The sequence below is a fragment of the Hemitrygon akajei genome, chromosome 2 (assembly GCF_048418815.1).
Source record: "Hemitrygon akajei chromosome 2, sHemAka1.3, whole genome shotgun sequence".
Classification (NCBI taxonomy): domain Eukaryota; kingdom Metazoa; phylum Chordata; class Chondrichthyes; order Myliobatiformes; family Dasyatidae; genus Hemitrygon; species Hemitrygon akajei.
The window spans coordinates 184,568,575-184,594,938 of NC_133125.1; the positions used below are offsets into that span (position 1 = coordinate 184,568,575).

General features: G+C 44.4%; 1 protein-coding gene across 2 annotated transcripts in view; it reads left to right on the top strand.

The window, feature by feature from the left end:
* The window catches only part of LOC140719069 (uncharacterized), a 165,726-nt gene extending 147,263 nt beyond the window's left edge, over nt 1-18,463 (top strand). The window contains exons 15-17 of one of the 2 annotated variants that reach the window (XM_073033453.1): nt 4,082-4,177; nt 17,122-17,168; nt 17,676-18,463. In XM_073033453.1, coding sequence (XP_072889554.1) covers nt 4,082-4,177; nt 17,122-17,168; nt 17,676-17,753 — 221 coding nt within the window. In that variant the 3' untranslated portion in view covers nt 17,754-18,463. The remainder of the gene's footprint in view (nt 1-4,081; nt 4,178-17,121; nt 17,169-17,675) is intronic. The other variant, XM_073033449.1, reaches the window with a different exon arrangement.
* Nucleotides 18,464-26,364: the final 7,901 nt, after the last annotated feature.

A 26,364-nucleotide genomic window follows, 5' to 3' on the forward strand; every position in this document is an offset into this window, starting at 1 on the left:
CAAAAATTATATCAGGTTGGAATCGATTAATAATTTTAAAAGTCTTTTTTCATTTGATAGGATGATTCCAACCATGTGCATTCCAACTTATTACATTAATCCGTTTGACTGCCATAGTATAATTTTATTCTAATTTACTTTCTACATGCGCAGAGCACATACCAATACGGGATTATCAAAGATGGCGGTGATGAGGAATACAACCATATAGAAAACACGCATGCTCTGGAACCACCCAATAGGAAAAAAACTCCTAACTCAAAACCTGCCCACCCTCCCAAAAGCCCGAAAAAAGGCAAGCGAACTAGGATAGATAGATGCAAAGCCAGGGGCCGCTCTGTCGGTCTTGTCTTTCTCCACCCCCCTCCCCCCAGTGAGTGCCTGAACACAAAAAATAAGATGACCTTGCAAGAAAGACAGTAACGTCTCAGCAAAGGCGAGTGTTTACATTCCGTCATGTATTAAACAAAAAAGAACCAAAATAATATAATCTCTTAAAGAGAAAAACCAGCGCCATCTTAAATTAAGCTTCAAATCTCTAAGAAAACTATTAAATACAGTTATATATCACTATAATAAAACAGATTTAAAAAAGGGTTAATAGTATATTTAATCGAACTAAATTTACAGAAATATTAATTAGTAATATCATAAGTAACTAAACCCTCCTGGATATATATATAAATAAAGCCTATTAATAGGACAGAAAACTACCAGTTAGTAAATTAATAAACAACAAAAAGAAACATCAAAACCAAATATTAGATAAAAGGAACAAATCCCTTTATCCTCTTTTCTCAGTCAAATATCTAATTAGCCATTTGAACAGTCAAACTTGAGCCGCAAATCTTCTTTCCAAAAAAAATCCAATAGGATATAATAATAAGGTTTACTTATCTTCTTTTATTAATCTCTCAATAAAATATCCAATTAGCCTTCATATATCTTCTTTTTAAACTATGAATAATATACAAATAATCAAACAGCTTTTCAGATAGTTCAGTTGGTAGTAACATCCGTGACGATGATAGGTATAGCCTGAACAAAATACGGTATGACTTTGGGTTCGAAGAAAGTACGTGGAGAAGAATTAGGGGGAGAAAGTTTCATTCTTGTTGGATATCTCAGAGAGGGAAATAATTTCTTATCATATGCTTGTTTCATTACCGAAGCGAATCTTAATCTTTGTTCCATTACTTCTTTCCGGTAGTCTTCATAAAAACGGAGTTCAGACCCGTTAATACTGAAAACTCTCTGTTTTCTTGCCTACCGCATTATTTGATCTTTAATTTTAAAGTGGTGAAAACAAACCAAAATAACTCTTGGTCTGCTTGAGTTTTTAAATTTCGAAAGTCTGTGTGCTCTTTCAATAGCAGGCAGCTTTGATAAAATAGTCGGAAATAAAGTATGAAAGAGCTTACCAAAGTAAACCGTTAAATCTCCATTTTTAGCTTCTTCTTGCAATCCAACAATTCGTATGTTGATTCGACGAGACCTGGTTTCTAAATCTATAATCTTATCATGATATTTTTGCAAACGAGTTGTAGTTTCAGACAATTTCTGCTTGGTTAACTTCAATTCCTCTTCGTGTTTAGTAACTTGAGTTTCCACATCTTTAAGATTTCCCAGAAATAACTTCATTTCATTATTATTCTTTTCCAGTTGATCTGTTCTTGAATTAAATGCAATGTCTTCAGCCCATGATGGCATTTCATCAGATCTTTCCTTCGACATCTTTCCTTTTCCATTACCTTTCCCATTCCCTCTGTCATGCAAATTCTTCCCACTTCGCGTAAACATATTACTCCTCTTCAAGAATCAGCAATTAAAAATTATAAATTCAAAATTTAAGCTGGGGGGAGAGAGAGAAAGCTAAGAGCAGCACAGAATTACTGCAACTCCATCGACAGACAGAGGTGGTCTCCCTCTTTTTAGTAGCTTTGCAAACCCTCATCATAAAACAATATTGCATTTAAAAATAAGTTTTCAAAACAAGCTGGAAACAGTAATTAAGTAGAGTAGGAGCAGCTATTCCATCGACAGCCAGTAGAGTTCTCCACGAGAGCCTTCTGAGTGTGTGTCACTGGTCCAGCTATCACCAGTAAATAGAGCACCAGTCACACCGATCACCATCTCCGTGACTTTTAAATGCATGTCATTTGGTTACAGCTTAATAACGACAAGATAATAATGACATCATGTGAACATGGGGAGGCAGATTATTGTCACTGGGTCAGTATCCTGGAGTCCATACCAGTGTTACCATGAGAACAGCAGAGGTTCCCGAGGGAGACTCACCCTCACCATCTAAGGACAAGCAGATGTGGATATGATCTGACAGATCAAGAGAATATGGCCAGAGGGTAGAGACAGAAGGTGCAGATCAAACTCTGGCAGGTGATGGGTGGATCCAGGTGAGGAGGATAATGGTCAGATATAGGAGGGGAGAGTGGGGTTCACACCAGAACGGGAAGGTGACGGGTGGATCCAGGTGAGGAGGGATAATGGTCAGATATAGGAGGGGAGAGTGGGGTTCACACCAGAACGGGAAGGTGATGGGTGGATCCAGGTGAGGAGGGATAACGGTCAGATATAGGAGGGGAGAGTGGGGTTCAAACCAGAACGGGAAGGTGATGGGTGGATCCAGGTGAGGAGGGATAATGGTCAGATACAGGAGGGGAGAGTGGGGTTCACACCAGAATGGGAAGGTGACGGGTGGATCCAGGTGAGGAGGGATAATGGATAGTTATAGGAGGGGAGAGTGGGGTTCACACCAGAACGGGAAGGTGACGGGTGGATCCAGGTGAGGAGGGATAATGGTCAGATATAGGAGGGGAGAGTGGGGTTCACACCAGAACGGGAGGGTGACGGGTGGATCCAGGTGAGGAGGGATAATGGTCAGATACAGGAGGGGAGAGTGGGGTTCACACCAGAATGGGAAGGTGACGGGTGGATCCAGGTGAGGAGGGATAATGGTCAGATATAGGAGGGGAGAGTGGGGTTCACACCAGAATGGGAAGGTGATGGGTGGATCCAGGTGAGGAGGGATAACGGTCAGATATAGGAGGGGAGAGTGGGGTTCACACCAGAACGGGAAGGTGATGGGTGGATCCAGGTGAGGAGGGATAATGGTCAGATACAGGAGGGGAGAGTGGGGTTCACACCAGAACGGGAAGGTGATGGGTGGATCCAGGTGAGGAGGGATAATGGTCAGATATAGGAGGGGAGAGTGGGGTTTACACCAAAATGGGAAGGTGATGGGAAGAGATGACAAAGGACTAAAGGTGATTGAATCTGATCAGAGGGAAAAATGGAACATGGAATGAGGTGGGGAAGGCAGATGGAGAGGAGTGGGAGAGGGGAACCTGTCAGGGTGCAGTGTGTGTGTGTTTGTGTGTGTGATGGGCAGATGGAGAGGGTTGAATAGGGCAAAGAGTTATCTGACTGATGGAGAATGAGGAGAGAAGGAAGGACTCTCAGTGTTGGAGGAGGAGAGAGAAGGTAGTGTTAGCATTTGCCTTTTGCAGTGTAATTACTGCTGACTGAAGCTGTTATGGACGACATAATCTTAGATCTTGGTGTAAGGGGAATTTTACAGGTTTCACATGTTTACCTCTTTCTAGGAATTAGTTTTGTGTTTGCATTTAATAAATTAAATACATTTAAATAAACAAGAAAAAATCTGTAGATGCTGGGAATCCAAGCAACACACACAAAATGCTGGAGGAACTCAGCAGGCCAGGCAGGATCTATGGGAAAGTGTACACTCGACGTTTCTGGCTGAGACCCTTCAGCAGTCTTTTTGATTTGATTGTCTGTCTTTGTTTGTGTGTAGTTATTCATTGTTTCTATTGTATTTCTCTATTCTACTGTGAATTCCTGCAAGAAAGTGAATCTTAAGTTAGCAAATGGTGCATATACATATTTTGATCATAAATTTACATTGAACTACGATTAACTTGTTGCTTTGTCTCATAACTACCATTGGACATATGACTGTGTGTAATGTATTTTTGAACTGGGAGTGTGTGTGGAGAAGTAGTGTGAATTTACTCAATAGGTTCATTTCTGTAAATTTCAGATCAAAGCTGTATGATCAACATTCCAGTCTGGATCATATTGACTCTATTAGGGGTTACAGTTGTGATAACGTTATCCAACTCATTTCCAGTTTGCAGTAAGTATCAAAATCAAAGTTTTTTTCTAAAGAACTCAATCACTGTGAAAATTTTCCCCTGCTCTCACCATCACTTTAGCTTCTAAAGGGAGCAGTTGAGGGGAATTGCCAGCACATTATCAAATCTGTCCTAACTGGCTGCTGTCAGTCGGGAACAGTTCTGGCTCAGATTTTGCTGTATTCTGTTGGAGGTTCTGCACAGAGGTGCTGGGATCTCTTAGTAGGTTTAGCTGGTGGGGTTTGGGACTCCTGATGGATTGTAGAAGTCCAGAACTTTCGATTTGAGTTCGAGTGATTTCCATCTGTGCCTGCATGGAAATTATTGGAGAGAATTCAAGTCATGGGAGTTGTGTATAATTGGAGAGATCAGGATCTGATTAGGGATTGTCAGTAAGGACAGAATCAGTAAAACCGTATCTCTCTAATCTGAGGAGATGGCAAAGAAGATTGCTGGAGGCAATGTGAATGATGTTCTCCATGTGGACTTTAGTAAGTCATTTGACACGGTCCCACATGAGAGGCTGATCCAGAAGCCTAACACACCTGGGATCCAAGGTGATCCAGCTAAAGGGATCCAAAATCAGCTTGGTGACAGAAGGCAGAGGTCGTGTTGGAAGAATGTTTCTTTTCTGAATTGATGTCTGCACGTACTTGTGTACAGTAGTGAATGGTTCAAGGACTTCTGCATTTTGTGATATACATTAATGACTTAGTTGTGAGTGTAGAAGTTAAGTTTACAGATGACATGGAAATTGGTGGTGTTGTGGGTGGTGAGGGAAGTTGTCCAAGTCTGTAAATGGATATGGATCAGATAGAAAGTTGGGTACAGCATTAGCAAATGGAACTTAATTCTGACAAGTACAAAGTCATCCATTTTGCAATGTTGAAATAGGACTTGGACATCTGCAATACATGGTAGAAATGTTGAACAGAGAGACTGAGGATTCCAAGTTCATAGCAAGACACAGAAAATGCTGGAGGAACTCAGCAGGTCAGGCAGCAACAATGGAAATTGATAAACAGTCAAAGTCTGGGGCTGAGACCTTTAATTGGGAATGGAAAGAAGGGGGAAGAAGCCAGAAAAAGGAAGAGGGGAAGGGGAAGCTCAAAGGTGATATGTGAAGCCAGGTGGGTGCAGGAGGGGGATGAAGGAAGATGCTGGGAGGTGCTATGTTGAAAAGATAAATGGCTGGAGAACAAATATGACAGGAAAAGAGAGTGGAATGTGGAATAAAGGGAAAGAAGAGGGGTAAAAGGCAGTTGAGGAGAGGGGAGCACAGTGGCAAATAGAAGAAGAAGGAAAGGGAGGGAGAAAAATTACTGGAAGTTGGAAAAATCAATATTCATGCCATCAAGTTGGAGGCTATCCAGATGGAATATGAGTTGTTGCTCCTCCAACCTGAGAGTTGCCTCATCATGGCAGTAGATGAGACCATGGACTGACCAATCAGAACGGAGACTGAAAATAAAATGATTGGCTACCCGGATGGTGGATGGTGCAGAGAATGATGTGCTGGATGCAGAGTCCCGTGGGTGGGAGGTGAAGACAAGAGTAACTCGGTCAGTGTTAAGGATACAGAGTCCCGTGGGTAGTAGGTGAAGACGAGAGGAACTCGGTCAGTGTTAAGGATACAGAGTCCCGTGGGTGGTAGGTGAAGACAAGAGGAACTCGGTCAGTGTTAAGGATGCAGAGTCCCGTGAGTGGGAGGTGAAGACAAGAGTAACTCGGTCAGTGTTAAGGATACAGAGTCCCATGGGTAGTAGGTGAAGACAAGAGTAACTCGGTCAGTGTTAAGGATACAGAGTCCCATGGGTAGTAGGTGAAGACAAGAGGAACTTGGTCAGTGTTAAGGATACAGAGTCCCGTGGGCGGTAGGTGAAGACAAGAGGAACTCGGTCAGTGTTAAGGATGCAGAGTCCCGTGAGTGGGAGGTGAAGACAAGAGTAACTCGGTCAGTGTTAAGGATACAGAGTCCCATGGGTAGTAGGTGAAGACAAGAGTAACTCGGTCAGTGTTAAGGATACAGAGTCCCATGGGTAGTAGGTGAAGACAAGAGGAACTCGGTCAGTGTTAAGGATACAGAGTCCCGTGGGCGGTAGGTGAAGACAAGAGGAACTCGGTCAGTGTTAAGGATGCAGAGTCCCGTGGGTGGGAGGTGAAGACAAGAGGAACTCGGTCAGTGTTAAGGATGCAGAGTCCCGTGGGTAGTAGGTGAAGACAAGAGGAACTCGGTCAGTGTTAAGGATACAGAGTCCCGTGGGTGGGAGGTGAAGACAAGAGGAACTCGGTCAGTGTTAAGGATACAGAGTCCCGTGGGTGGGAGGTGAAGACAAGAGGAACTCGGTCAGTGTTAAGGATACAGAGTCCCGTGGGTGGGAGGTGAAGACAAGAGGAACTCGGTCAGTGTTAAGGATGCAGAGTCCCGTGGGTTGGAGGTGAAGACAAGAGGAACTCGGTCAGTGTTAAGGATACAGAGTCCCGTGGGTGGGAGGTGAAGACAAGAGGAACTCGGTCAGTGTTAAGGATGCAGAGTCCCGTGGGCGGTAGGTGAAGACAAGAGGAACTCGGTCAGTGTTAAGGATACAGAGTCCCGTGGGCGGTAGGTGAAGACAAGAGGAACTCGGTCAGTGTTAAGGATACAGAGTCCCGTGGGTGGTAGGTGAAGACAAGAGGAACTCGGTCAGTGTTAAGGATACAGAGTCCCGTGGGTGGGAGGTGAAGACAAGAGGAACTCGGTCAGTGTTAAGGATACAGAGTCCCGTGGGTGGGAGGTGAAGACAAGAGGAACTCGGTCAGTGTTAAGGATGCAGAGTCCCGTGGGTTGGAGGTGAAGACAAGAGGAACTCGGTCAGTGTTAAGGATACAGAGTCCCGTGGGTGGGAGGTGAAGACAAGAGGAACTCGGTCAGTGTTAAGGATGCAGAGTCCCGTGGGCGGTAGGTGAAGACAAGAGGAACTCGGTCAGTGTTAAGGATACAGAGTCCCGTGGGCGGTAGGTGAAGACAAGAGGAACTCGGTCAGTGTTAAGGATACAGAGTCCCGTGGGTGGTAGGTGAAGACAAGAGGAACTCGGTCAGTGTTAAGGATACAGAGTCCCGTGGGTGGGAGGTGAAGACAAGAGGAACTCGGTCAGTGTTAAGGATACAGAGTCCCGTGGGTGGGAGGTGAAGACAGGAGGAACTCGGTCAGTGTTAAGGCACTGATATGATGTTTGGAGGGCAGATGCCTGCGAAGTGGAGGAGATGCTAGTGAGGGAAGCGCCAATTGTGGAGGAAGGGAAACCCTGTTCCTTGAAGAAGTAGGACATATCTGATTTGCCAGAAAAGAAAGCTTCACCCTGGAAACAGATGCAACGGACACAAAGGAACTGATAGAAGGAAATGGCATTTTTACAGGAGACAGGTTGGGAGGAGATACAGTCAAGATAGCTGTGGATTCAGTAGGTTTACAAAACCTATCACCAGACAGCTTATTCCCAGACATGGAGACAGAGAGATCAAGAAAGAAGCGAGAGAGATGTGTCATAAATGGAGCAAGTGAATTTAAGAGCAGCGTGGAAGTTGGACCATAGTTCCAAGTTCATAGATCTCTAGGAAGTAACATTGGTTGATAATGTGGAGAAGAACATACATGGCATGCTGATCTTTATAATTTGGGACACCAAGCAAGGTCAGAAATAGAAAGATAAGCCGGATTAATTCATGTCTGAGGTGCTGGAGCAGGGAGAGAGGTTCAGGTTCTTGGGATTTCTTCTGGGGATGGAAGCAACCTGTACAAGAGGGACAGGTTACATTTGAACCAGAGAGCGGCCAATATCCTTGCAAGAATGTTTTGGGATGGGATGGAACTCTGAGCAGGAACAACACATGGGATAAAACAGTAATTTGCAAGAGCAAGTTCTGTATTCAGGATAGCCAGTATATCAGGACAAAGGGAAGGAAAAGAATACTCATTTGACTCACAGCATGAGGATTAAGAGGTAACGTGAGTGAACTCAGAATGTGGATCGGCTCTGTGGACTGGGATGTTACAGCCATAACAGAAACGTGTCTGAGAGAAGGGCAGGATTGGCAGCTCGATGCTCCAGCATACAGATGCTACAGCCATGACAGTAGACAGAGGATTGGGAAGCTTTTAAAAACCTAGAGAGAGCAACTAAAAAAATTAATCAGAAGGGAAAAGATGAAATATGAAAGTAAGCTAGCAACTAATATCATAGTGAATCGTTAAAGTTTTTTCAAGTATGTTAAAATAAAAGAGAAAGGAAAATGGATATAGGATCACTAGAAAATGAGGTAGGAGAAATAATTATGAGGAACAAGGAGCTGGCTGATGAACTAAATGAGTTTTTTGCATCAGTGTTCACTGTGGAAGACATGAGCAGTATGCCTGATGTTGTAAACACAAAGTACACTGCAGATGTTGTGGTCAAAGCAACACGTACAACAAGCTAAAGGAACTCAACAGGTCGGGCAGCATCCGTGGAAACGAACAGTCAACGTTTCAGGCCGAGACCCTTCGTCAAGACTGAAGAGGAAAGGGGCAGGGGTCCTGTAAAGAAGGTGGGGGGAGGGTGGGAAGGAGAAGGCTAGTAGGTGCCAGTTGAGAAACCAATCAAAGGAAAGATCAAGGAGTGGGGGAGGGGAAGCAGGGAGGGGATAGGCAGGAAAGGTGAAGGAGGAATGTAAGGGGAAAGCACTGTGTAGTAGAAGAAGGCAGAATCATAAGAGAAGTGATAGGCAGCTGGAAGAGGAGGCAGAGTGAAACTGGGATGGGGGATACATGGCCTCCTCTACTGTCATGATGAGGCCAAACTCAGGTTGGAGTAGCAATACCTCATATACCGTCTGGGTAGTCTCCAGCCCCTTGGCATGAACATCGAATTCTCCAACTTCCAGTAATTCCCTCCCTCCCCCTTTCCCCATCCCAGTTTCACTCTGCCTCCTCCTCCAGCTGCCTATCACCTCTCTCATGGTTCTGCCTCTTTTTACTACCCATAGTGCTTTCCCCTATTCCTTCTTCATCTTTCCTGCCTATCCCTACCAGCTTCCCCTCCCCCACTCCTTGATCTTTCCTCTAATTGGTCTCACAACTGGCACCTACAGCCTTCTCCTTCCCACCCTCCCTCCACCTTCTTCATAGGGCCCCTGCCCCCTCCCTCTTCAGTCCTGACGAAGGGTCTTGGCCCAAAACGCTGACTGCACGTTTCCACGGAAGCTGCCCAACCTGCTGAGTTCTTCCAGTTTGTTGTACGTGTTGCCTGATGTTGTAGTGTGTGAAGGAAGAGAAGTGGGTGCAGTTACTATTACAAGAGAGAAGCTGCTCAAAAAGCTGAGAGATCAAAAGATACATAAGTCACCCGGACCAGATGAACTGCACCCTAGGATTCTGAATGAGGTAGTGTTAGAGATTGCAGTGGCATTAGAAATGATCTTTCAAAAATCATTGGACTCTGGCATGGTGCTAGAGGACTGGAAAATTACAAATATCACTACACTCTTTAAGAAAGGAGGAAGGCAGCAGAAATGAAATTATAGACCAGTTAGTCTGAGCTCAGTCATTGGGAAGATGTCGGAGTCAACTGTTAAGGATGAGATGATGGAGTATTTGGTAACACAGGACAAGATAGTACAAAGTCAGCATGATTTCCTTCAGGAAAAATCCTGCTTGATGAACATGTTGGAATTCTTCGAGGAGATAACAAGTAGGATAGATAAAGTGAACGCCATGGATATATATTTGGACTTTCAAAAGGCCTTTGACAAGGTGCCACACATGAGGCTGCTTAGAAGATACTAACATGGTTAAAGAGTTGGCTGACTGGTAAGTGAGAATAAATGTCCGAAAAATCTCTGGAGAGCAAGGCCCCGAATCCTCAGCTTAGCCTGTTGCTTGGCGGCTGGGGCCGGGGTCGAAGCAGTCGGCAGAGATGGTACTTGGTGTCGGAGGGCTGGTTGGAGGCTCGAAGTTTTCAGACGGACTTAGAGTTGGTTGTGGTCAGGTGCTTCCAGGGGCTGCATCGGGAAGTTTTGCAGCGCTGGAGGTTCGTGGCAGGAAGAGTTTTCCTTCTTTCTACCGTCTACGTGAGATGATGGGCTATCGAAGACTTTGAGACTTTTTATTACTGTGTCCATGGTCTGCCCGTATTAAATTATGGTATTGCTTTGCACTGTTGTATCTATATGTTATAATTATGTGGTTTTTGTCAGTTAGTCTTGGTCTGTCTTGTGTTTTTGTGATAGCATACTGGAGGAACATTGTATCATTTCTTAACGCATGCATTACTAAATGACAATAAACGAGGACTGAGGGTCCTCATAATCTAAATAAAGGTTAACTTGCAGTTCGAGTTTGTGGTGAGGAAGGCAAATGCCATGATAGCATTCATTTCAAGAGGTCTAGAATATAAGAGTAAGGATGTGATGCTGAGGCTTTACAAAGCACTGCTGAGACCTCAACTTGAGTTTTCTGAGCAGTTTTGGGCCCCTCATCTTAGAAAAGATGTACTGGCATTGGAGAGGATCCAGAGGAGGTTCACAAGGATGATTCCAGGAATGAAAGGGTTATCACACGAGGAATGTTTGATAGCTCTGAGTCTGTACTCACTGGAATTGAGAAGGATGAGGGGGATCTCATTGAAACCTTTCAAATGTTGGAAGGACAAGACAGAGTAGACGTGGAAAAGGATGTTTCCCATGGTAGAAGAGTCTAGGATAAGAGGGCACACCCTCAGGGTAGAGGGGCACCCTTTCAAAACAGAGATGTAGAGAAATTCCTTTAGCCAAAGGGTGGTAAATTTGTGGAGTTTGTTGCCACATGCAGCTGTGGGGCCAGGTTGCTGGGTGTATTTAAAGCAGAGATTGATAGGTTCTTGATCGGACATGGCATCAAATGTTATGGGGAGAAGGCCAGGAACTGGAGTTGAGGAGAAGAGAATAAAAGGATCAGCCATGATTGAATGGCGGAGTAGACTCAATGGGCCAGATGGCCTAATTCTGCTTCTATGATTTATGGTCATATGGACAGAGATGCAGTTAATGAGGGGATGATGCCTTTTGATCAGGGAGGAAATATCGTCAGTGATTAGAGATGACATCCTTGGCGGTTCGTTCAGTGAAGCCATATGGGTAGAACATCTTTCAAACTTCTGGGAGTGCACATCACACACACCCTTTCATGGACCCAGAACACATCCTACATGGGCAGGAAAGCTCACCAATGCCTCATTTTTCTGAGGAGTCTGAGAGAGCTGGACTTTGCACATCCATACTCACGTCATTCCACAGATGCACAGTAGGGGGCAGCCTAACAAGCTGCATCACTGCTTGGTACGGAAACTGCACTGCGGTGAACAGGAAGCTCCACAATGGAGAGTTAAAACTGACCAACCCATCACTGGCACCAGCCTACCTGCCAACAAATGACATATGGTATGTAGAGTACGGTGTGGGAAAAGGATCAGTAACATCATGAAGGATCACACACACCCTGCTCATGGACTGTTTGTCCAACTCCCATCAGAGAGGAGGCTGCTTAACATTCACAGCAAAACACACAAAATGCTGGAGCAACTCAGCAGGTCAGGCAGCAGCTATGGAAATGAACGAACAGTCGACGTTTCGGGCTGAGAGCCTTCTTCTGGGTTGAGAAGAAAGGGGGAAGATGCCAGAATAACAAAGTGGGGGGAGGAGGAGGGGACGGAGGCTGGCTCAAAGGTGATAATTGAAGCTGGGTTGGTGGGAATGATGAAGGACGAGAAAAGAAGGAATCTTATAGCAGAGGAAAGTGGACCAGAGGAGAAAGGGAAGGAGGAGACCCAGGGAGAAGTGATCGGCAGGTGAGAAGGTAAAAGGCCAGAGTGAAGAAGGGAAGGGAAGGGAAAAAATTACCAGAAGAAGAAATTAATATTCACGTCATAATGTTGGAGGCTACCCAGATATAAAATCGTCCCTCCCCACTAATCCCCTTTCCAGCACTTTACCCTGCAAACAGCCTAAGTCCTACACCTGCCCAGTGAGGCAACACTACATCTGCCCATTCACCTCCTCCCTCACCTTCATTCCTTCCAGTGAGGCAACACTACACCTGTCAATCTGCTGGAGTTGTTTATTGTGTCCTGTGCTCCCAATGTGGTCCCCTCTACATTGGTGAGACCCATTGTAAATTGGGGTATTCCTTTGTTGAGCACCTCTGCTCCATCCACCTAAAGCGGAAATTCCCAGTGGCCAAACATTTTAATTTTCATTCCCATTTCCAATCTGACGTATCAGTCCTTGGCCTCCCATGATGGCAGGAATATTAATTTCTTCTTCAGTAACTTTTTCCATCTCCATCCTTTTTCTACTCCCCCCAGTTCTCCTCCTCCTTCCCTTTCTCCTGTGGTCCATTCTCCTCTCCTAGCAGATTACTGCTTCTCCAGCCCTTTACCTTTCCTGCCCACCTGGCTTCACCTGTCAACTTCCAGCTTGCCTCCTTCCCCTCCCCCCACCTTTTTATTCTGGCATCTTCCCCCTCCTTTCTCAGGCCTGAAGAAGGCTCTCAGCCCAAAACATCAACTGTTTATTCATTTCTAAAGATGCTGCCTGACTCACTGAGCTCCTCCAGCATTGTGTGTGTGTCGTTTTGGACTTTCAGTATCTGCAGACTCTCTCGTGTTTACGTAGCATCCACGCCAGGACCACCAGACTCAAAAACAGTTACTCTCCCCAAGCTGACCAACAGCTCCACCTGCTAACTCCACCACTACGTTACAATTTCCCATCATTGATATTATGTACAGTCCAGTGTCACTTTATGGACAGACAGTCAATCTATGCATGTAAGCTATCTTGTGTATTTATATTTATTTTGTGATTTTTATAATTGATAGTGTTTTCTTCATATTTTGTATTTTTTGTGCTGCATTGCATCCAGAGTAATAAGTATTTTGTGCTCCTTAAACTTGTGTACAGGAAATGACATTGAGCAATCTTTCATCTTTGAAAAGTTTCCTGAGTAGAGAGACCTAGACAGAGGGTGCAATCCCGGACCTCCTCTTGGAGAATGAGGCAGGGCAAGTAACTGAGGTGGCAGTCAGGGGGCACTTTGGCTCTGGTGACCACAGTTCTCGTAGTTTTAAGATGGTGATGGAAAAGCAAGCATTGGTCCCCAAGTTAAGGTCCAAAACTCAGCTGGGCTAATTTTGTGGGAATTGGGCAGGATCAAACAGGAGATTAAATTGGATAAAGTGCATTTTTATGCAGATAGATTCTCAGGGCTTGACTAAGTATATCATCAGACTTTATGGGAGGCTGGAGAAGAAATTGTGGAGGCTGTTGAAGAGATATTTGCTTCATTTTTAGCCACTGGTGAAATTCCCAAAGATTGGAAAGTGGCTAGTGTCATTCCGTTGTTTAAGAAGAGTAACAAGGAGAGGCCAGGGAATTACTTGAAGAAGTAACTAAAAATGTTGAAGAGAGTCGTGCAGTGGATGTTGTCGACTTTGACCATTGCAAAGTGTTCAAGGTAACCCACATGGCAGTTTAGGGCCCATGGAATCCAGGGAGAGTGATTTGGGTGAATTCAAAATGAGTTTTTAGGCAGGAATCAGAGGGTGTTTAAAGGTTGTTTCTGGGAATTGAGACCAGTCATTAGTGGTGTGCTCTATGAGTCAGTGTTGGGAACCTTGTTACTTGTTATTAAGAGAATAATTTGGATGTGAATACACAAGGCTCGGTCAGCAAATATGCAGATGACACAAAATGAGGAGATGTTGATGATAGTGAAGAAGGTTTTCATAGAGTGCACAGTGATCCTGATCATTGAGGGAAGAAGGCCGAGAAGTGGCAAATAGATTTCAATGCAGTTAAGTATAAGGTATTGGATGCACTTTGGAAAGTCAAACCAGTGTGGGACTGGTAGTCTGAAATGTCGGACACAAGGGAGTGTAATGGAACAGAGAGACCTTGGAGTACAAGTGCATCGTTCATTGAAAGTGGTGTCACAGGTAGACAGGGTGGTGAAAAGGGCATTTAGCATGCTGACCATCTTCAGTCAGGACATTGAGTAGAGGAGTTGGGACATGATGCTGCAGTTGTATAAGTCATTGGTAAGGCCACACTTGGAGTGCTGTGTACAGTTTTGTTCAGCCTGTTACAGGAAAGATGTAATGAAACTAAAACGCGTACATAAAATATTTACGAGGATATTGCCAAGACTAGAGTTATAGGGAAAGGTTGGCCGGGCTAAGTCTTTATGGATTGAACATGGGGGATGAGGCCTTGTAGAAATGTTTAAATTAATGAGAAGCATAGATAAGATGGATGGAATCAGCCTTCCCCAGGGAGGGGAGCCCAAAACTAGGGGGGCAGAGATTTTGGGTGAGAGGGGAAAGATTTAACAGGGGTCTGAGGAGCAACTTTTTCCACACAGAAATTGGTGAGTAGATGGAATGAACTGCCAGAGGAAGTGGTTGTATGAAGTACAATCTTTTCATGAGGGAAATACTTCGATCGGTATATTTGATCGGAACTTGATGACGGTGAGGACAATATGAGTGAGGCTGATGTTCTGAAGCATGTTGATATTAAGGGAGCGGAGGTGTTGGAGTTGTTAAAATACATTGGGATGGATAAGTCCCCGGGGCCTGACAGAATATTCCCCAGGCTGCTCCACGAGGCAAGGGAAGAGATTGCTGAGCCTCTGGCTAGGATCTTTATGTCCTCGTTGTCCACGGGAATGGTACTGGAGGATTGAAGGGAGGAGAGTATTGTCCCCTTGTTCAAAAAAGGTGGTAGGGATAGTCTGGGTAATTATAGACCAGTGATCCTTATGTCTGTGGTGGGAAAGCTATTGGAAAAGATTCTTAGAGATAGGATCTATAGGCATTTAGAGAATCATGGTCTGATCAGGTACAGTCAGCATGGCTTTGTGAAGGGCAGATCGTGCCTAACAAGCCTGATAGAGTTCTTTGAGGAGGTGACCAGGCATATAGATGAGGATAGTGCAGTCGATGTGATCTACATGGATTTTAGTAAGGCATTTGACAAGGTTCCACACGGTAGGCTTATTCAGAAAGTCAGAAGGCATGGGATCCAGGGAAGTTTGGTCAGGGGGATTCAGAATTGGCTTGCCTGCAGAAGGCAGAGGGTCATGGTGGAGGGAGTACATTCAGATTGGAGGGTTGTGACTAGTGGTGTCCCACAAGGATCTGTTCTGGGACCTCTACTTTTCGTGATTTTTATTAACGACCTGGATGTGGGGGGTAGAAGGGTGGGTTGACAAGTTTGCAGACGACACAAAGGTTGGTGGTGTTGTAGATAGTGTAGAGGATTGTCGAAGATTGCAGAGAGACATTGATAGGATGCAGAAGTGGGCTGAGAAGTGGCAGATGGAGTTCAACCCAGAGAAGTGTGAGGTGGTACACTTTGGAAGGACAAACTCCAAGGCAGAGTACAAAGTAAATGACAGGATACTTGGTAGTGTGGAGGAGCAGAGGGATCTGGGGGTACATGTCCACAGATCCCTGAAAGTTGCCTCATAGGTAGATAGGGTAGTTAAGAAAGCTTATGGGGTGTTAGCTTTCATAAGTCTAGGGATAGAGTTTAAGAGACGCGATGTAATGATGTAGCTCTATAAAACTCTGGTTAGGCCACACTTGGAGTACTGTGTCCAGTTCTGGTTGCCTCACTATAGGAAGGATGTAGAAGCATTGGAAAGGGTACAGAGGAGATTTACCAGGATGCTGCCTGGTTTAGAGAGTATGGATTATGATCAGAGATTAAGGGAGCTAGGGCTTTACTCTTTGGAGAGAAGGAGGATGAGAGGAGACATGATAGAGGTGTACAAGATATTAAGAGGAATAGACAGAGTGGACAGCCAGCACCTCTTCCCCAGCGCACCACTGCTCAGTACAAGAGGACATGGCTTTAAGTTAAGGGAAGGGAAGTTCAAGGGGGATATTAGAGGAATGTTTTTCACTCAGAGAGTGGTTGGTGCGTGGAATACAGTGCCTGAGTCAGTGGTGGAGGCAGACACACTAGTGAAGTTTAAGATGCTACTAGACAGGTATATGGAGGAATTTAAGGTGTAGGGTTATATGGGAGGCAGGGTTTGAGGGGCAGCACAACATTGTGGGCTGAAGGGGCTGTAATGTGCTGTACTATTCTATGTTCTATTCAGGGACAGTGCTTGGAGGGATATGGGACAAATACAGTAAATTGTTCCGAGCTGGGAGAACAATGTGGTCAGCATGGACTGGTTGGGCTGAAGGGCCTGTACCCGTGCTGTATTCTCTATGATTCTACATTGCAACTTTACAAACACTGGATAGGCCACACTGGGAGTACTGTGTGTAGTTCTGGTCACAACACTACAGGAAGGACGTGGTTGCACTGGAGAGAGTGCAGAGGAGATTCGCCAGGATGTTGCTGGATTGGAGGAGTTTGGTTCTGGGGAGAGATTGCATCAGCTGGGCTTGGTTTCCCTGGAGTGAAGGCAGCTGAGGAGTGACCTTTATAAGTATACAAGGTTGTGAAAGGCATAGATGGGGTAGAGAGTGAAAATTATTTCCCGTGGTATGGCAGGGATATCAAAAACAACTTTTGGGTTTAAGGTGAGAGGAAGGAATTTTGAAGAGAATGTGTGGGATTAGCTTTTAAAAGAGAATGATTGACATCTGGAACACACTGACAGAAGAGGGTATATTATGTTGAATATTACAAGAAGGGTTTAGAAAGGCATTTAAATAGACATGGTTTAGAAGGGTATGGACCTCGTGGACAAATGGGATTGGTGTCGATGGGCAAAATACACAGCATGATGAGATGGGCCAAAGGGCCTGTTTCTGTGCTGTACAAATCTGTGACTCAGCTGTGAATAAATGGTCGGTTAAAATAGTAACAAATAATCTTCAACAATGTATATCATTCATTAGAATTTATAAGGGATTATTTCATTTATTACAGGCAGAAACGAAGGAACTAATGAGAACAACCATGCTGAAATAGAACAGGTATTTTGTTCATATAAATTCCTGCAGTTTTCTTGTGTTTAAATAGTTTGTAAATTCACTGTTATTTCTCCCTCTCTCAATTCACACATGTATAAACTCACTGGAATCTTCCTGCAGTATTTATAACGCCATTCTCTCTCATTTATTGACACATGGGTCAGTGGGAATCATGACCTCTGTTACTGTCGATAATATCTGGTTAAATTTAATTTAATGGACAGTATCCCTTAGTGTTTCATTACATTCTTGTTTGGACACGATTATGGATATTTACCATTTCTCCCAGTCTGTGTCTGGTTCTGCAGAAAGTGGTTGTCTCCGTCTGACCCCTTTGTAACATCAGTTATGTCCAATTAGTCACCTCTGCCTCTCCCTCGTCCCACTCCCCTCCCCTATCCTGTCCCACACTCCTCCCCCCACTCTGCCCGTCACTCTATCCCATCTTTATCTCAGTGAACAAGTGAAGATTTGTCATCATGTATAACAAACACATTCTGTCCATTTTAGGATTGTGGAGAAATGCAGGAATTACAAACTTTCAGCCCAGGTCATGAAGCTGAACCTGAAAATCATCTGGTCAGTTAGAAGGGACACGGCAGCCTTCAGTTCCAGAGGTGACTGTGAGGGCAGGTTCTGTGTCCCTGCTGTAGACTGGAGCCTGGAAAATCCTTCCCTCCAACAGTGGGGAACATGGTGCTCTGCAGCTGTAACTTGTCTCACCCTGAGTGAGAACAACACTGCACTCATTTCAGCTCTCAGCTTCCGGTGAGAAATTCAATCCTTGATAATCTGGCAAAATTCTCATTGGCACCGGAATCATTTTAGGGAACAGGAAAGAGGAGCCCAGAGGTACTCGGTTCACAAGAGCTGATGGGTATGATCACAAACAAGAGAGAAGCTGGAAATGCAAGCAAACACACAAAATACTGGAGGAACTCAGCAGGCCAAGCAGCAACTGTGAAAAATAGCTGAATCGATATTTTGGGCTGAGACCTTTCAACGAGTCTGGAAAGAAGATGAGGAGTCAGAATAAGAAAGTGTAGGGAGGGGAGGAAGAACCACAAGGTGATAGGTGAAACTGGCAAGGGGGAGGGGTGAAGTAAAGTGCTGGGAAGTTGATTGGTTAAAGAGATTCGGGGCTGGGGAAGGGGGAATGTGATAGGAGAGGACAGAAGGTCATGAAAGAAAGAAAAGAGGGAGGAGCACAAGAGCGAGGTGATAGGCAGGTAAGGAGATAAGGTAAGAGAGGGAAAAATGGGAATGAGAAATGGTGAAAGAGAGTGGGGGTGGGGGGGGCATTACCAGAACTTCAAGAAATCGATATTCATGCTATCAGGTTAGAGACTATCAAGACAGAATATAAGGTGTTGCTCCTCCAACCTGAGTGTGGTGTCATTGCGACAGGAGAGGAGGCCATGGTCTGACATGTTGGAATGGGAAGCGGAGTTAAAATGATTGATGTGAAATCAGGGATGAAGTCAGCAGTGAGGTGGGGGGAAACAGACTCCTAGAGGCCGTGAACTAACTGGGGGAGCCTGGCTGGGATTGTTGGTGCAGAGAAGTGGAAAACTGCTCGTGTTGGATGGAAGAATGAGAATCAATCTAATCTCAATGTGTAAATGAAATGGTTGTGATATCAGGACAACTCAATGCATCGGAGTTGTGGGAACAGGGATAGAGGTGGGAGTGTTTGTATGGAAATCCCTGAAGGTTGACAGACTAGTTGAAGTGGTTAAAAATTCAGGGGCAGCAGGCTGAGGGTAGCAGACACCAACAGAATCAACAAACTCATTTGTAAGGCCAGTGACGTTGTGGGGGTGGAACTGGACTCTCTGACGGTGGTGTCTGAAAAGAGGATGCTGCCCAAGTTGCATGCCATCTTGGACAATGTCTCCCATCCACTCCGTAATGTACTGGTTAGGCACAGGAGTACATTCAGCCAGAGACTCATTCCACCGAGATGTAACACTGAGCGTCATAGGAAGTCATTCCTACCTGTGGCCATCAAAATTTACAACTCCTCCGTCGGAGTGTCAGACACCCTGAGCCAATAGGCAGGTCCTGGACTTATTTACTGGATTAACTTATTACTATTTAATTATGGTTTTATATTGCACTATTCTTGGTGGTGCAGCTGTAACGAAACCTAATTTCCCTCGGGATCTTGACCTCACAATCTACTTCACCTTGGTCTTACAGTTATTGTCTGCCTGCACAGCAATTCTTTGTAATTCTGCATTCTGTTATTGTTGTACCTTGTACTACCTCAATACACTGTTTAATAAAATGATCTATTTAGGTAACACCATACCAACTTTCTGATCCTTTCATTTATTCAGTGACAGAGAATGGAACAATAAGGATATTGAGGGATGCTGACACATCTTATAGTACAGATTCAGCCCCCGCTGGAATATTGTGCTCAGTTACATGTAGCTCACTGTATGAGGACATGAGAGATGATGAGAAGAGAATTACTTGAATAGTCACAGGGTTGGAAGACTTCAATTCCATGGAGATAATGGGAATTTGGGAACTGCTCCCATGGGGAGAGAGGATTAAGAGAGGATTTGATAGAGATGTTCTAACTCTCAAAAGGATTTCATGTGATGAAACAGTAATCTGTGGGAAAAATGAATCTTCCAGGACAAGATGTAAGAGTGGGTGAAAAGGGCAAATTGGAAAATTTTACCAAGCACAAATGAGAAGTTTCACAATTGTGGCTCTTTCCCAACTTCCCAAAGCACCTCCCATCCAGTGAAGAATCTTTGGGTCCGTGGGAACTGATGTAAGGAAGGGCATGAAGAGTTACAGGGAGAAGGCAGGAGTTTGAGGCTCAGAGAGAAATGGATCAGCCATGATGAAATAGCAGAGCAGACAATGGCCAAATGGCCTAATTCCACTCCTTTACTGTATGGGTCTTATGGTAACGTAGAGAGTGCTGTAATCAATGTCCAGCTAACAAGCTTCCACACATGGCAACGTGACCACATCATCTGCTTTAGTGAAGTTGATCCAGGGATAGTTTGATTGTGCTGTTTTCCCCGAGGTGGCACCATTGGTTTCTTCACATTGACTGGGAAGGCTGCAGAACATCGAGTTACATCAGATCATGTCCACAGGACACACCCTCACTGCTCCAGTGGAACCACTCGGCCTGGAGTGAGGCTTCAACCCACAGCAATCGGACCCAGAGGTGTAACAAAAACATGTCAACATTCACTGCTTGATCTTCACTGCTGCAGCAGCAAGAGATCCACAAACAATGGAGGCCCTGTACACGTGTTAACGGTTCTAAAAATCACTTAATACTTTATTTACAATTTTCAGTTTTACAAAGACAGAACCTATTGAAGATGTACAAAACAATAGACCACTGAGCACATTTACAAGGAGCGCTACCACAAGAAAGCAGCATCCATCATCAAGAACCCCCCAGCACCCAGGCCATGCTCACCTCTCACTACCACCATCAGGCAAGAGGTACAGGAGCCTTTGGTCCTACGTCACCAGGCTCAGGAACAGTTATTACCCTGCAAATGGCAGGACCCTGAATCAGGACATATATGTACTTTGATCAAAACCTCCTGACTTTTGAACTCAAGTCTCAACTAAAAGAAGCAAGCATTCCAAAAGCCTTCTTATCCACCTTACTGGCCTGTGTAGCCACTTCCATAGTGCTGTGAAATTTGATGCCAAGGTTTCTCTGCTCAGCAACACTGTTAATAATCTTGCCCTTAACAGTGTACTCCGTGTTTTCATTTGCCCTACCACAGTGCAACAGCTCTCATTTATCTGGGTTAATCTCCATCTGCCAATTCTCTGCCCATATCTGCAACTGATCTATATCGTACTGTACTCTTTGCCAGTTTTCTACACTATCCACAACTCCACCAACATTGGTATCATCTGCAAACTTATTAACCCACCTACCTACATTTTCATCCAGGTTGTTTATATACATTACAAACAGCAGAGTTCCCAGCACAGATCCCTGTGGAGCTGCACTAATTACAAACCTCCAGCGCAAACAAGTCCCTTCAACCACTAACCTCTTTTTTCTCAGTGCAAGCCAGTCCTGAATCCCAACAGCCAATTTCCTGTGCACCCCATGCAATTTAATCTTCTGGATTAGTGTTCCATAAGGGAATTCATCAAAAGCCTTACGAAAATCAACATAGGCAACATCCACTGCCCTACCTTCATCAATCTCTTTTGTCATCTTTTCAAAAAACTCAGTCAAGTTAGTAAGACTCGACCTACCCCTGACACACCCTTCCTAATTTGGCCTTTGGATTCCAAATGCTCATAAATCCTATCCCTCTGAATTTACACCAGCAATTTCCCTACAACTGACATGAGAGTCTCCGGTCTATAGTTCCCAAGATCTTCTCTTTTTCCCTTCTTAAACAGCGGTACAACATCAGCCACGTGCCAGTCCTCCAGGACCTCACCTGTGACTCGAGTGGACATGAAGATACTGGACAAGGCCCCAGCAATTTCATCTCCTGCCTCCTTCAATAACCTGTGGTACACACCATCAGGGACTGGGGACTTATCCACCTTAATACTCATTAGGAGACCCAACACCTCCACAACCGTGACCTCTAAATGCCGTAGCATATTTATACACTCAGCACTGATCTGCTGGTCATCCAAGTTCTTTTCTCAGGAGTCATTGTCTCAGTTCATCCTGAGCCTAGAACAGTAAACAGAGAACTATTTTTGAGGTTTTTTTTTGAAACACCAACTAGTAATTAATTAATATAAACATAAACACTATAAATAACATGACATGATGTGACATGAAAATACCAACGGTAAAATATAAAATATTACAAATGGTTGCAGTTAAGGATTTCTATACTCTACCACACAGAGCTTTTAACTTTTCATTATAATTCTTGGCACATCTGGTTCTACACAAGTGGTTAATCTTGCTTGCAAGCTATCCTTAAACTCAAAATATTACTTATCCTGTATGAGACTGAGAAGTGATCTTTCAGATGTGTATAAAATTGAGGGCATTGATAGGATGGATGGACACAGTCTTTTTCCAAGTGTTGGGGAATCAAGAATCAGAGGGTAGAGGTTTATGGGGAGAGGGAAGAGATTTAATAGCAACTTGAGAGGCAACCTTTTCACACAAAGGATGGGTGGTATCTCTGTGAAATGAGATTGCAGAGTAAGTCATTGAAGTGAGTACAATAAGAAATTTTAAAAGCCAGTTGAACAGCTCCATGGATAGGAAGGGGTTAGGAGGTTATGGATAAGCTCTGAAGGACTTTTTGATCAACATGGTTCAGTTGGGCTGAAGGGCTCTTTCTGTGCTGTCCCAGTAAACATTGTCAATCCCCTTCCTTGGCTCCACCTATGTAAAGTGTTCAGCCAGTTAACTCTGGTCAGATTCCATTTCCACATATTCCTTTCACGATTGAGTCAAGATCTGATTTAATCTGTCCAAAAGGGGAAAGGGATTCATTTTTGACTTTGAGCTAAAAACTGTAACCCAGAGTGAGGGAGGCTAAGATCTAAACATGAGATGACTGGTGACAATTGGAGAGGATGGTTTAACACGACGGTCACACTTTATTGTTCTCATTCGGCTGTTGAGCACATTTGGTCACATTAGTGGTTTCCTGTTTTCCTTACTGCTCATTCTCTGCTTTGAGTTGTTGCTGTTGCTGTTCTACTGCATGTCATCACAAGGCTTTGAGAAACATAAATGGAAATGAAAGATACAGTCTGAGGCACATCAACCCAATGCTTTCTGAAGCATATGTGTTTACTGAAAACCTACATGGAAAGAGGTTAGAAATTCATTGTCCCCAATAATCACCAATTTATTAAAGTGAAAACTAATATTGACCTGAGGTTGGGAGGGGGTGGGGGAGAATCTTCCTGCAAGTTGAGATCAGAGGGGAACCAGACCTTTGGGACAATGTCAGCACCAGCATAAGATCAGACCAGCTTTCCAGCAAGGTGTGATTGACAAGAGAGTGGCTGAGTCTACAGAGTGAAACATTGCCTCACCTGCACCATGACAGTTACTGACGCCTGTTGCACTGATCATCACCCAATCTGCTCAGTTATCGAGCCACAGAGTCGGAGACTGAAACAGATCCTGAGCCTTCCAGGTGATGCAGTGATTAACATGAACTCCTGCAGTTCAGTGCACTGCATTCTGTGATCACTGTGCTCTCTGCCTCACTGGGAAATGGGTGAGGCTCTGTGGAAATTGTTGTAGGGTTTCTGGAGCCGTGCACACCTCTACTGACCTTGAAAACAAACCCAAGCCCAAACCCTGTGATATTCCCACCGTGGGAATGGTGAGAGACCATTTGGATTGTCAAGGCTGAGTCCTACAAGGTGACCCAGTCTTACACATTGTAGATTGAGCCTGGCCACAAAATGGGGAGAATCCTGGACATTGCTGAGCCAAGCCTACCCAATGGGTTGCACAAGATGCATTTGTAGTTCTGTGTTCTATTTTGGCTGCTGTACTAAAGGAAAATTGTGATTAAACTGGATGGATCACCGAAAATATCTATAAGGATATAGCCAGGATTGTGGGACTGAGTTACAGGATGGGACTTTATTCCTTGAGACTGAGAGGTGAAGATATAGATGCATAGAAAACCATGAGGGGCAGAGATAGGGTGAATGTCTTTAGTCCTTCCCCCAGGGGTGGGTTATCATGAACTATACACAGAGGTTTACGGTGAGAGGATAAAGATTTAATAGGAACTTGAGGGACAACGTTTTACAGAATGGGTGATCCGTCAGTGGAATGAGCTGCCAGAGGAAGTGGTTCAGGCAGGTACAATAACAGCTTTTAAAAGACAATTGGACCATTACACGGATTGGGAAGATTTGGAAGGTTACAGGCCAGAAGCTGGCAAAGGGGACGAGCTTGCCGGGGGCACCATATCAGCATGGACCATATGGGGGGAGTGGGGAGGGGGTGAGGTGAACAGAAAACACACACTGTCAATAATGCTGAAGGTCACAATGCTTGTTCACTCATACAATCAGCCGGTCTCTACTAGTTACCCCTCTCCTTCAGTTACCTCGTTGCCTGTGGTCAATGTTCCCACTGACTTGTAATGACCTGTGCTCAAAAATCCTGAGCTGTGTGATTTTTTGCCCAGTGACAACGTGTACGCACTGAAATTTTAAGTGGAAGTAAACTGAAAGCTATTCTAAGGATAATAAATGATCAAGTCCAGTTTGTTGTTCAACGCTTAAAAGAAATAAAATAAAATAACTGTCAACACACACAGGGACTCAGCAGGCCAGGCAGCTTCTATGGAAAAGAGGAGAGTCGACGTTTCGGGCTGAATCCCTTCGGAGAGTCCTGCTCAGATTTCAAAGATGCATTTAATGTCAAAGAAATGTATACGATATACATCCTGAAATTCTTTTTCTTTGCAACCATTCACAGAAACAGAGGAGTGCTCCAAAGAATGAATGGCATTTAAATGTTAGAACATTTCTTTTTCTCTTTGTTTTTAGACAGGGATGTCAAGGGGGGAAGAGTTAAGGGGAGGGGGGAGGGCTGATATTATATCATTCTATTATTCCTTCATTCCATGTAACTATCTTAAAAATTGAATAAAAAAATTTGAAAAAAATGATAGAGCCCCAAAGCCCCCCCAGCTCCCCCCTCCCATGCGTAAGCAGCAGCAAAGCAACGACCCTCCCCACCGGCAAAAAGAGCATCGGCACCCCCACCGAGGACTCAAGCATGCAGCAAAGCATCAAAAAAATACAGACTTGCAGAATCCCAAAGACTACTCGTTCACCGGGTAATTTGACATACCACAGGCTCTCTCCCTCCCAAATAAGGGAAAAAGAGATGTCTCCGTTTCTCAGCGAGGGGGGGAGACATAATAAACAACTCGCTGATTTACGATGTTAGAAGTCCGTTGCGTCGCTTTTTCTGAGCTCTGTGCCCAAAGAACTCGGGTCTCCCATCTCCCACAACACAGCGACTTCCTGCAGAGGCACCGGTCTCGAGTTCACCCACATCCAGGGCCACGGAATCCCGAAACTCTGAGGGAGAGCTAATCTTCTAGGCCGCGTCCTTGGTATATTGAGTAACGGCCAGTCGTGAGACCCTGAGAGTGGGTCCCATTCCCGCAAAGAACCGAAGTCAGCGTGTAAATCCAGGTCAGGGTCTTCAAAAGAACGCAGAAAGGGAAAAATAGAGATATCAAAGATAGAAATAGAGCTGATTCCGAAAGGAGTCGCCGTTAGACTCATTCTCCCCTAAGCTCCTCTTTCTGTATTTCCAGCATCTGCAGATTTTCTCCAGCTTGTGGTTTAAATAACAGTCAAGAACTTTGATCTCTGGGTTGGACCATTTTCACTCTCGTCCATCTTAACTCTCAGAAAACATACAGTATCTATTAGGCCTATAGCGGGTTCTAAAGGATTTTCTCGCTGGAGCTATTGCAAACCCTCCTATGTGATTTGCTTGCTAAATGGCGCTTTAAAAAGTCAAGTTTACAAATATCACTCCACTTTTTCCCACTTGGAAATTCTCCAACCACTTTTGCATTGCGACAATGCACGCAGGTAACACCAGTTTCTGTATTGTACATAAATATTTCTCGTAGCTGCACGTTCCTGACCTCATGAACTTTCAGAGCAGCAGTTTCTACTGTTTCATTAAACCATTCCGCTTTAAATGAACTAGTAGTTCTTTTGCGCTTCAGGCCTTTTGTTCCTTTGGAATTCGACAGAGTGAATCAATAAATTCTTCAGTAAAAACCGTATACACACCAGTTCCAAAATCTGCAGACAAGTCATCACCATCTCCACGTTGTCAACAACGTCCACATCAGAAACCGGAAACGGAAATGTGATCATGAAATATATTTAACAGCCAATGAGATACAGAGTGACAACCTTCCGTGCACAGTTTGAATTCCTTTGTGCGCGGGTAGTAGAAGATGTGAGTGCACACACACATCAGTGCGAACATTGCGCGGTGTTTAGATCTGTTCTCTTTTGTTTTGTGGACCTTGCAGTTTGTTAGTTTGCAGTTTTTAAATAAAATATCAGTTATTTTCCACTGCTCTGCATCTCCTGACAAAGCTGATTAGGAACACCGATACCCGCAGGTTCCCTCCCATGTCGCTCCCGCCCTTCGTCCTTAAACCTAGTGCAGCTCCCTCGTAATCACTGGGTC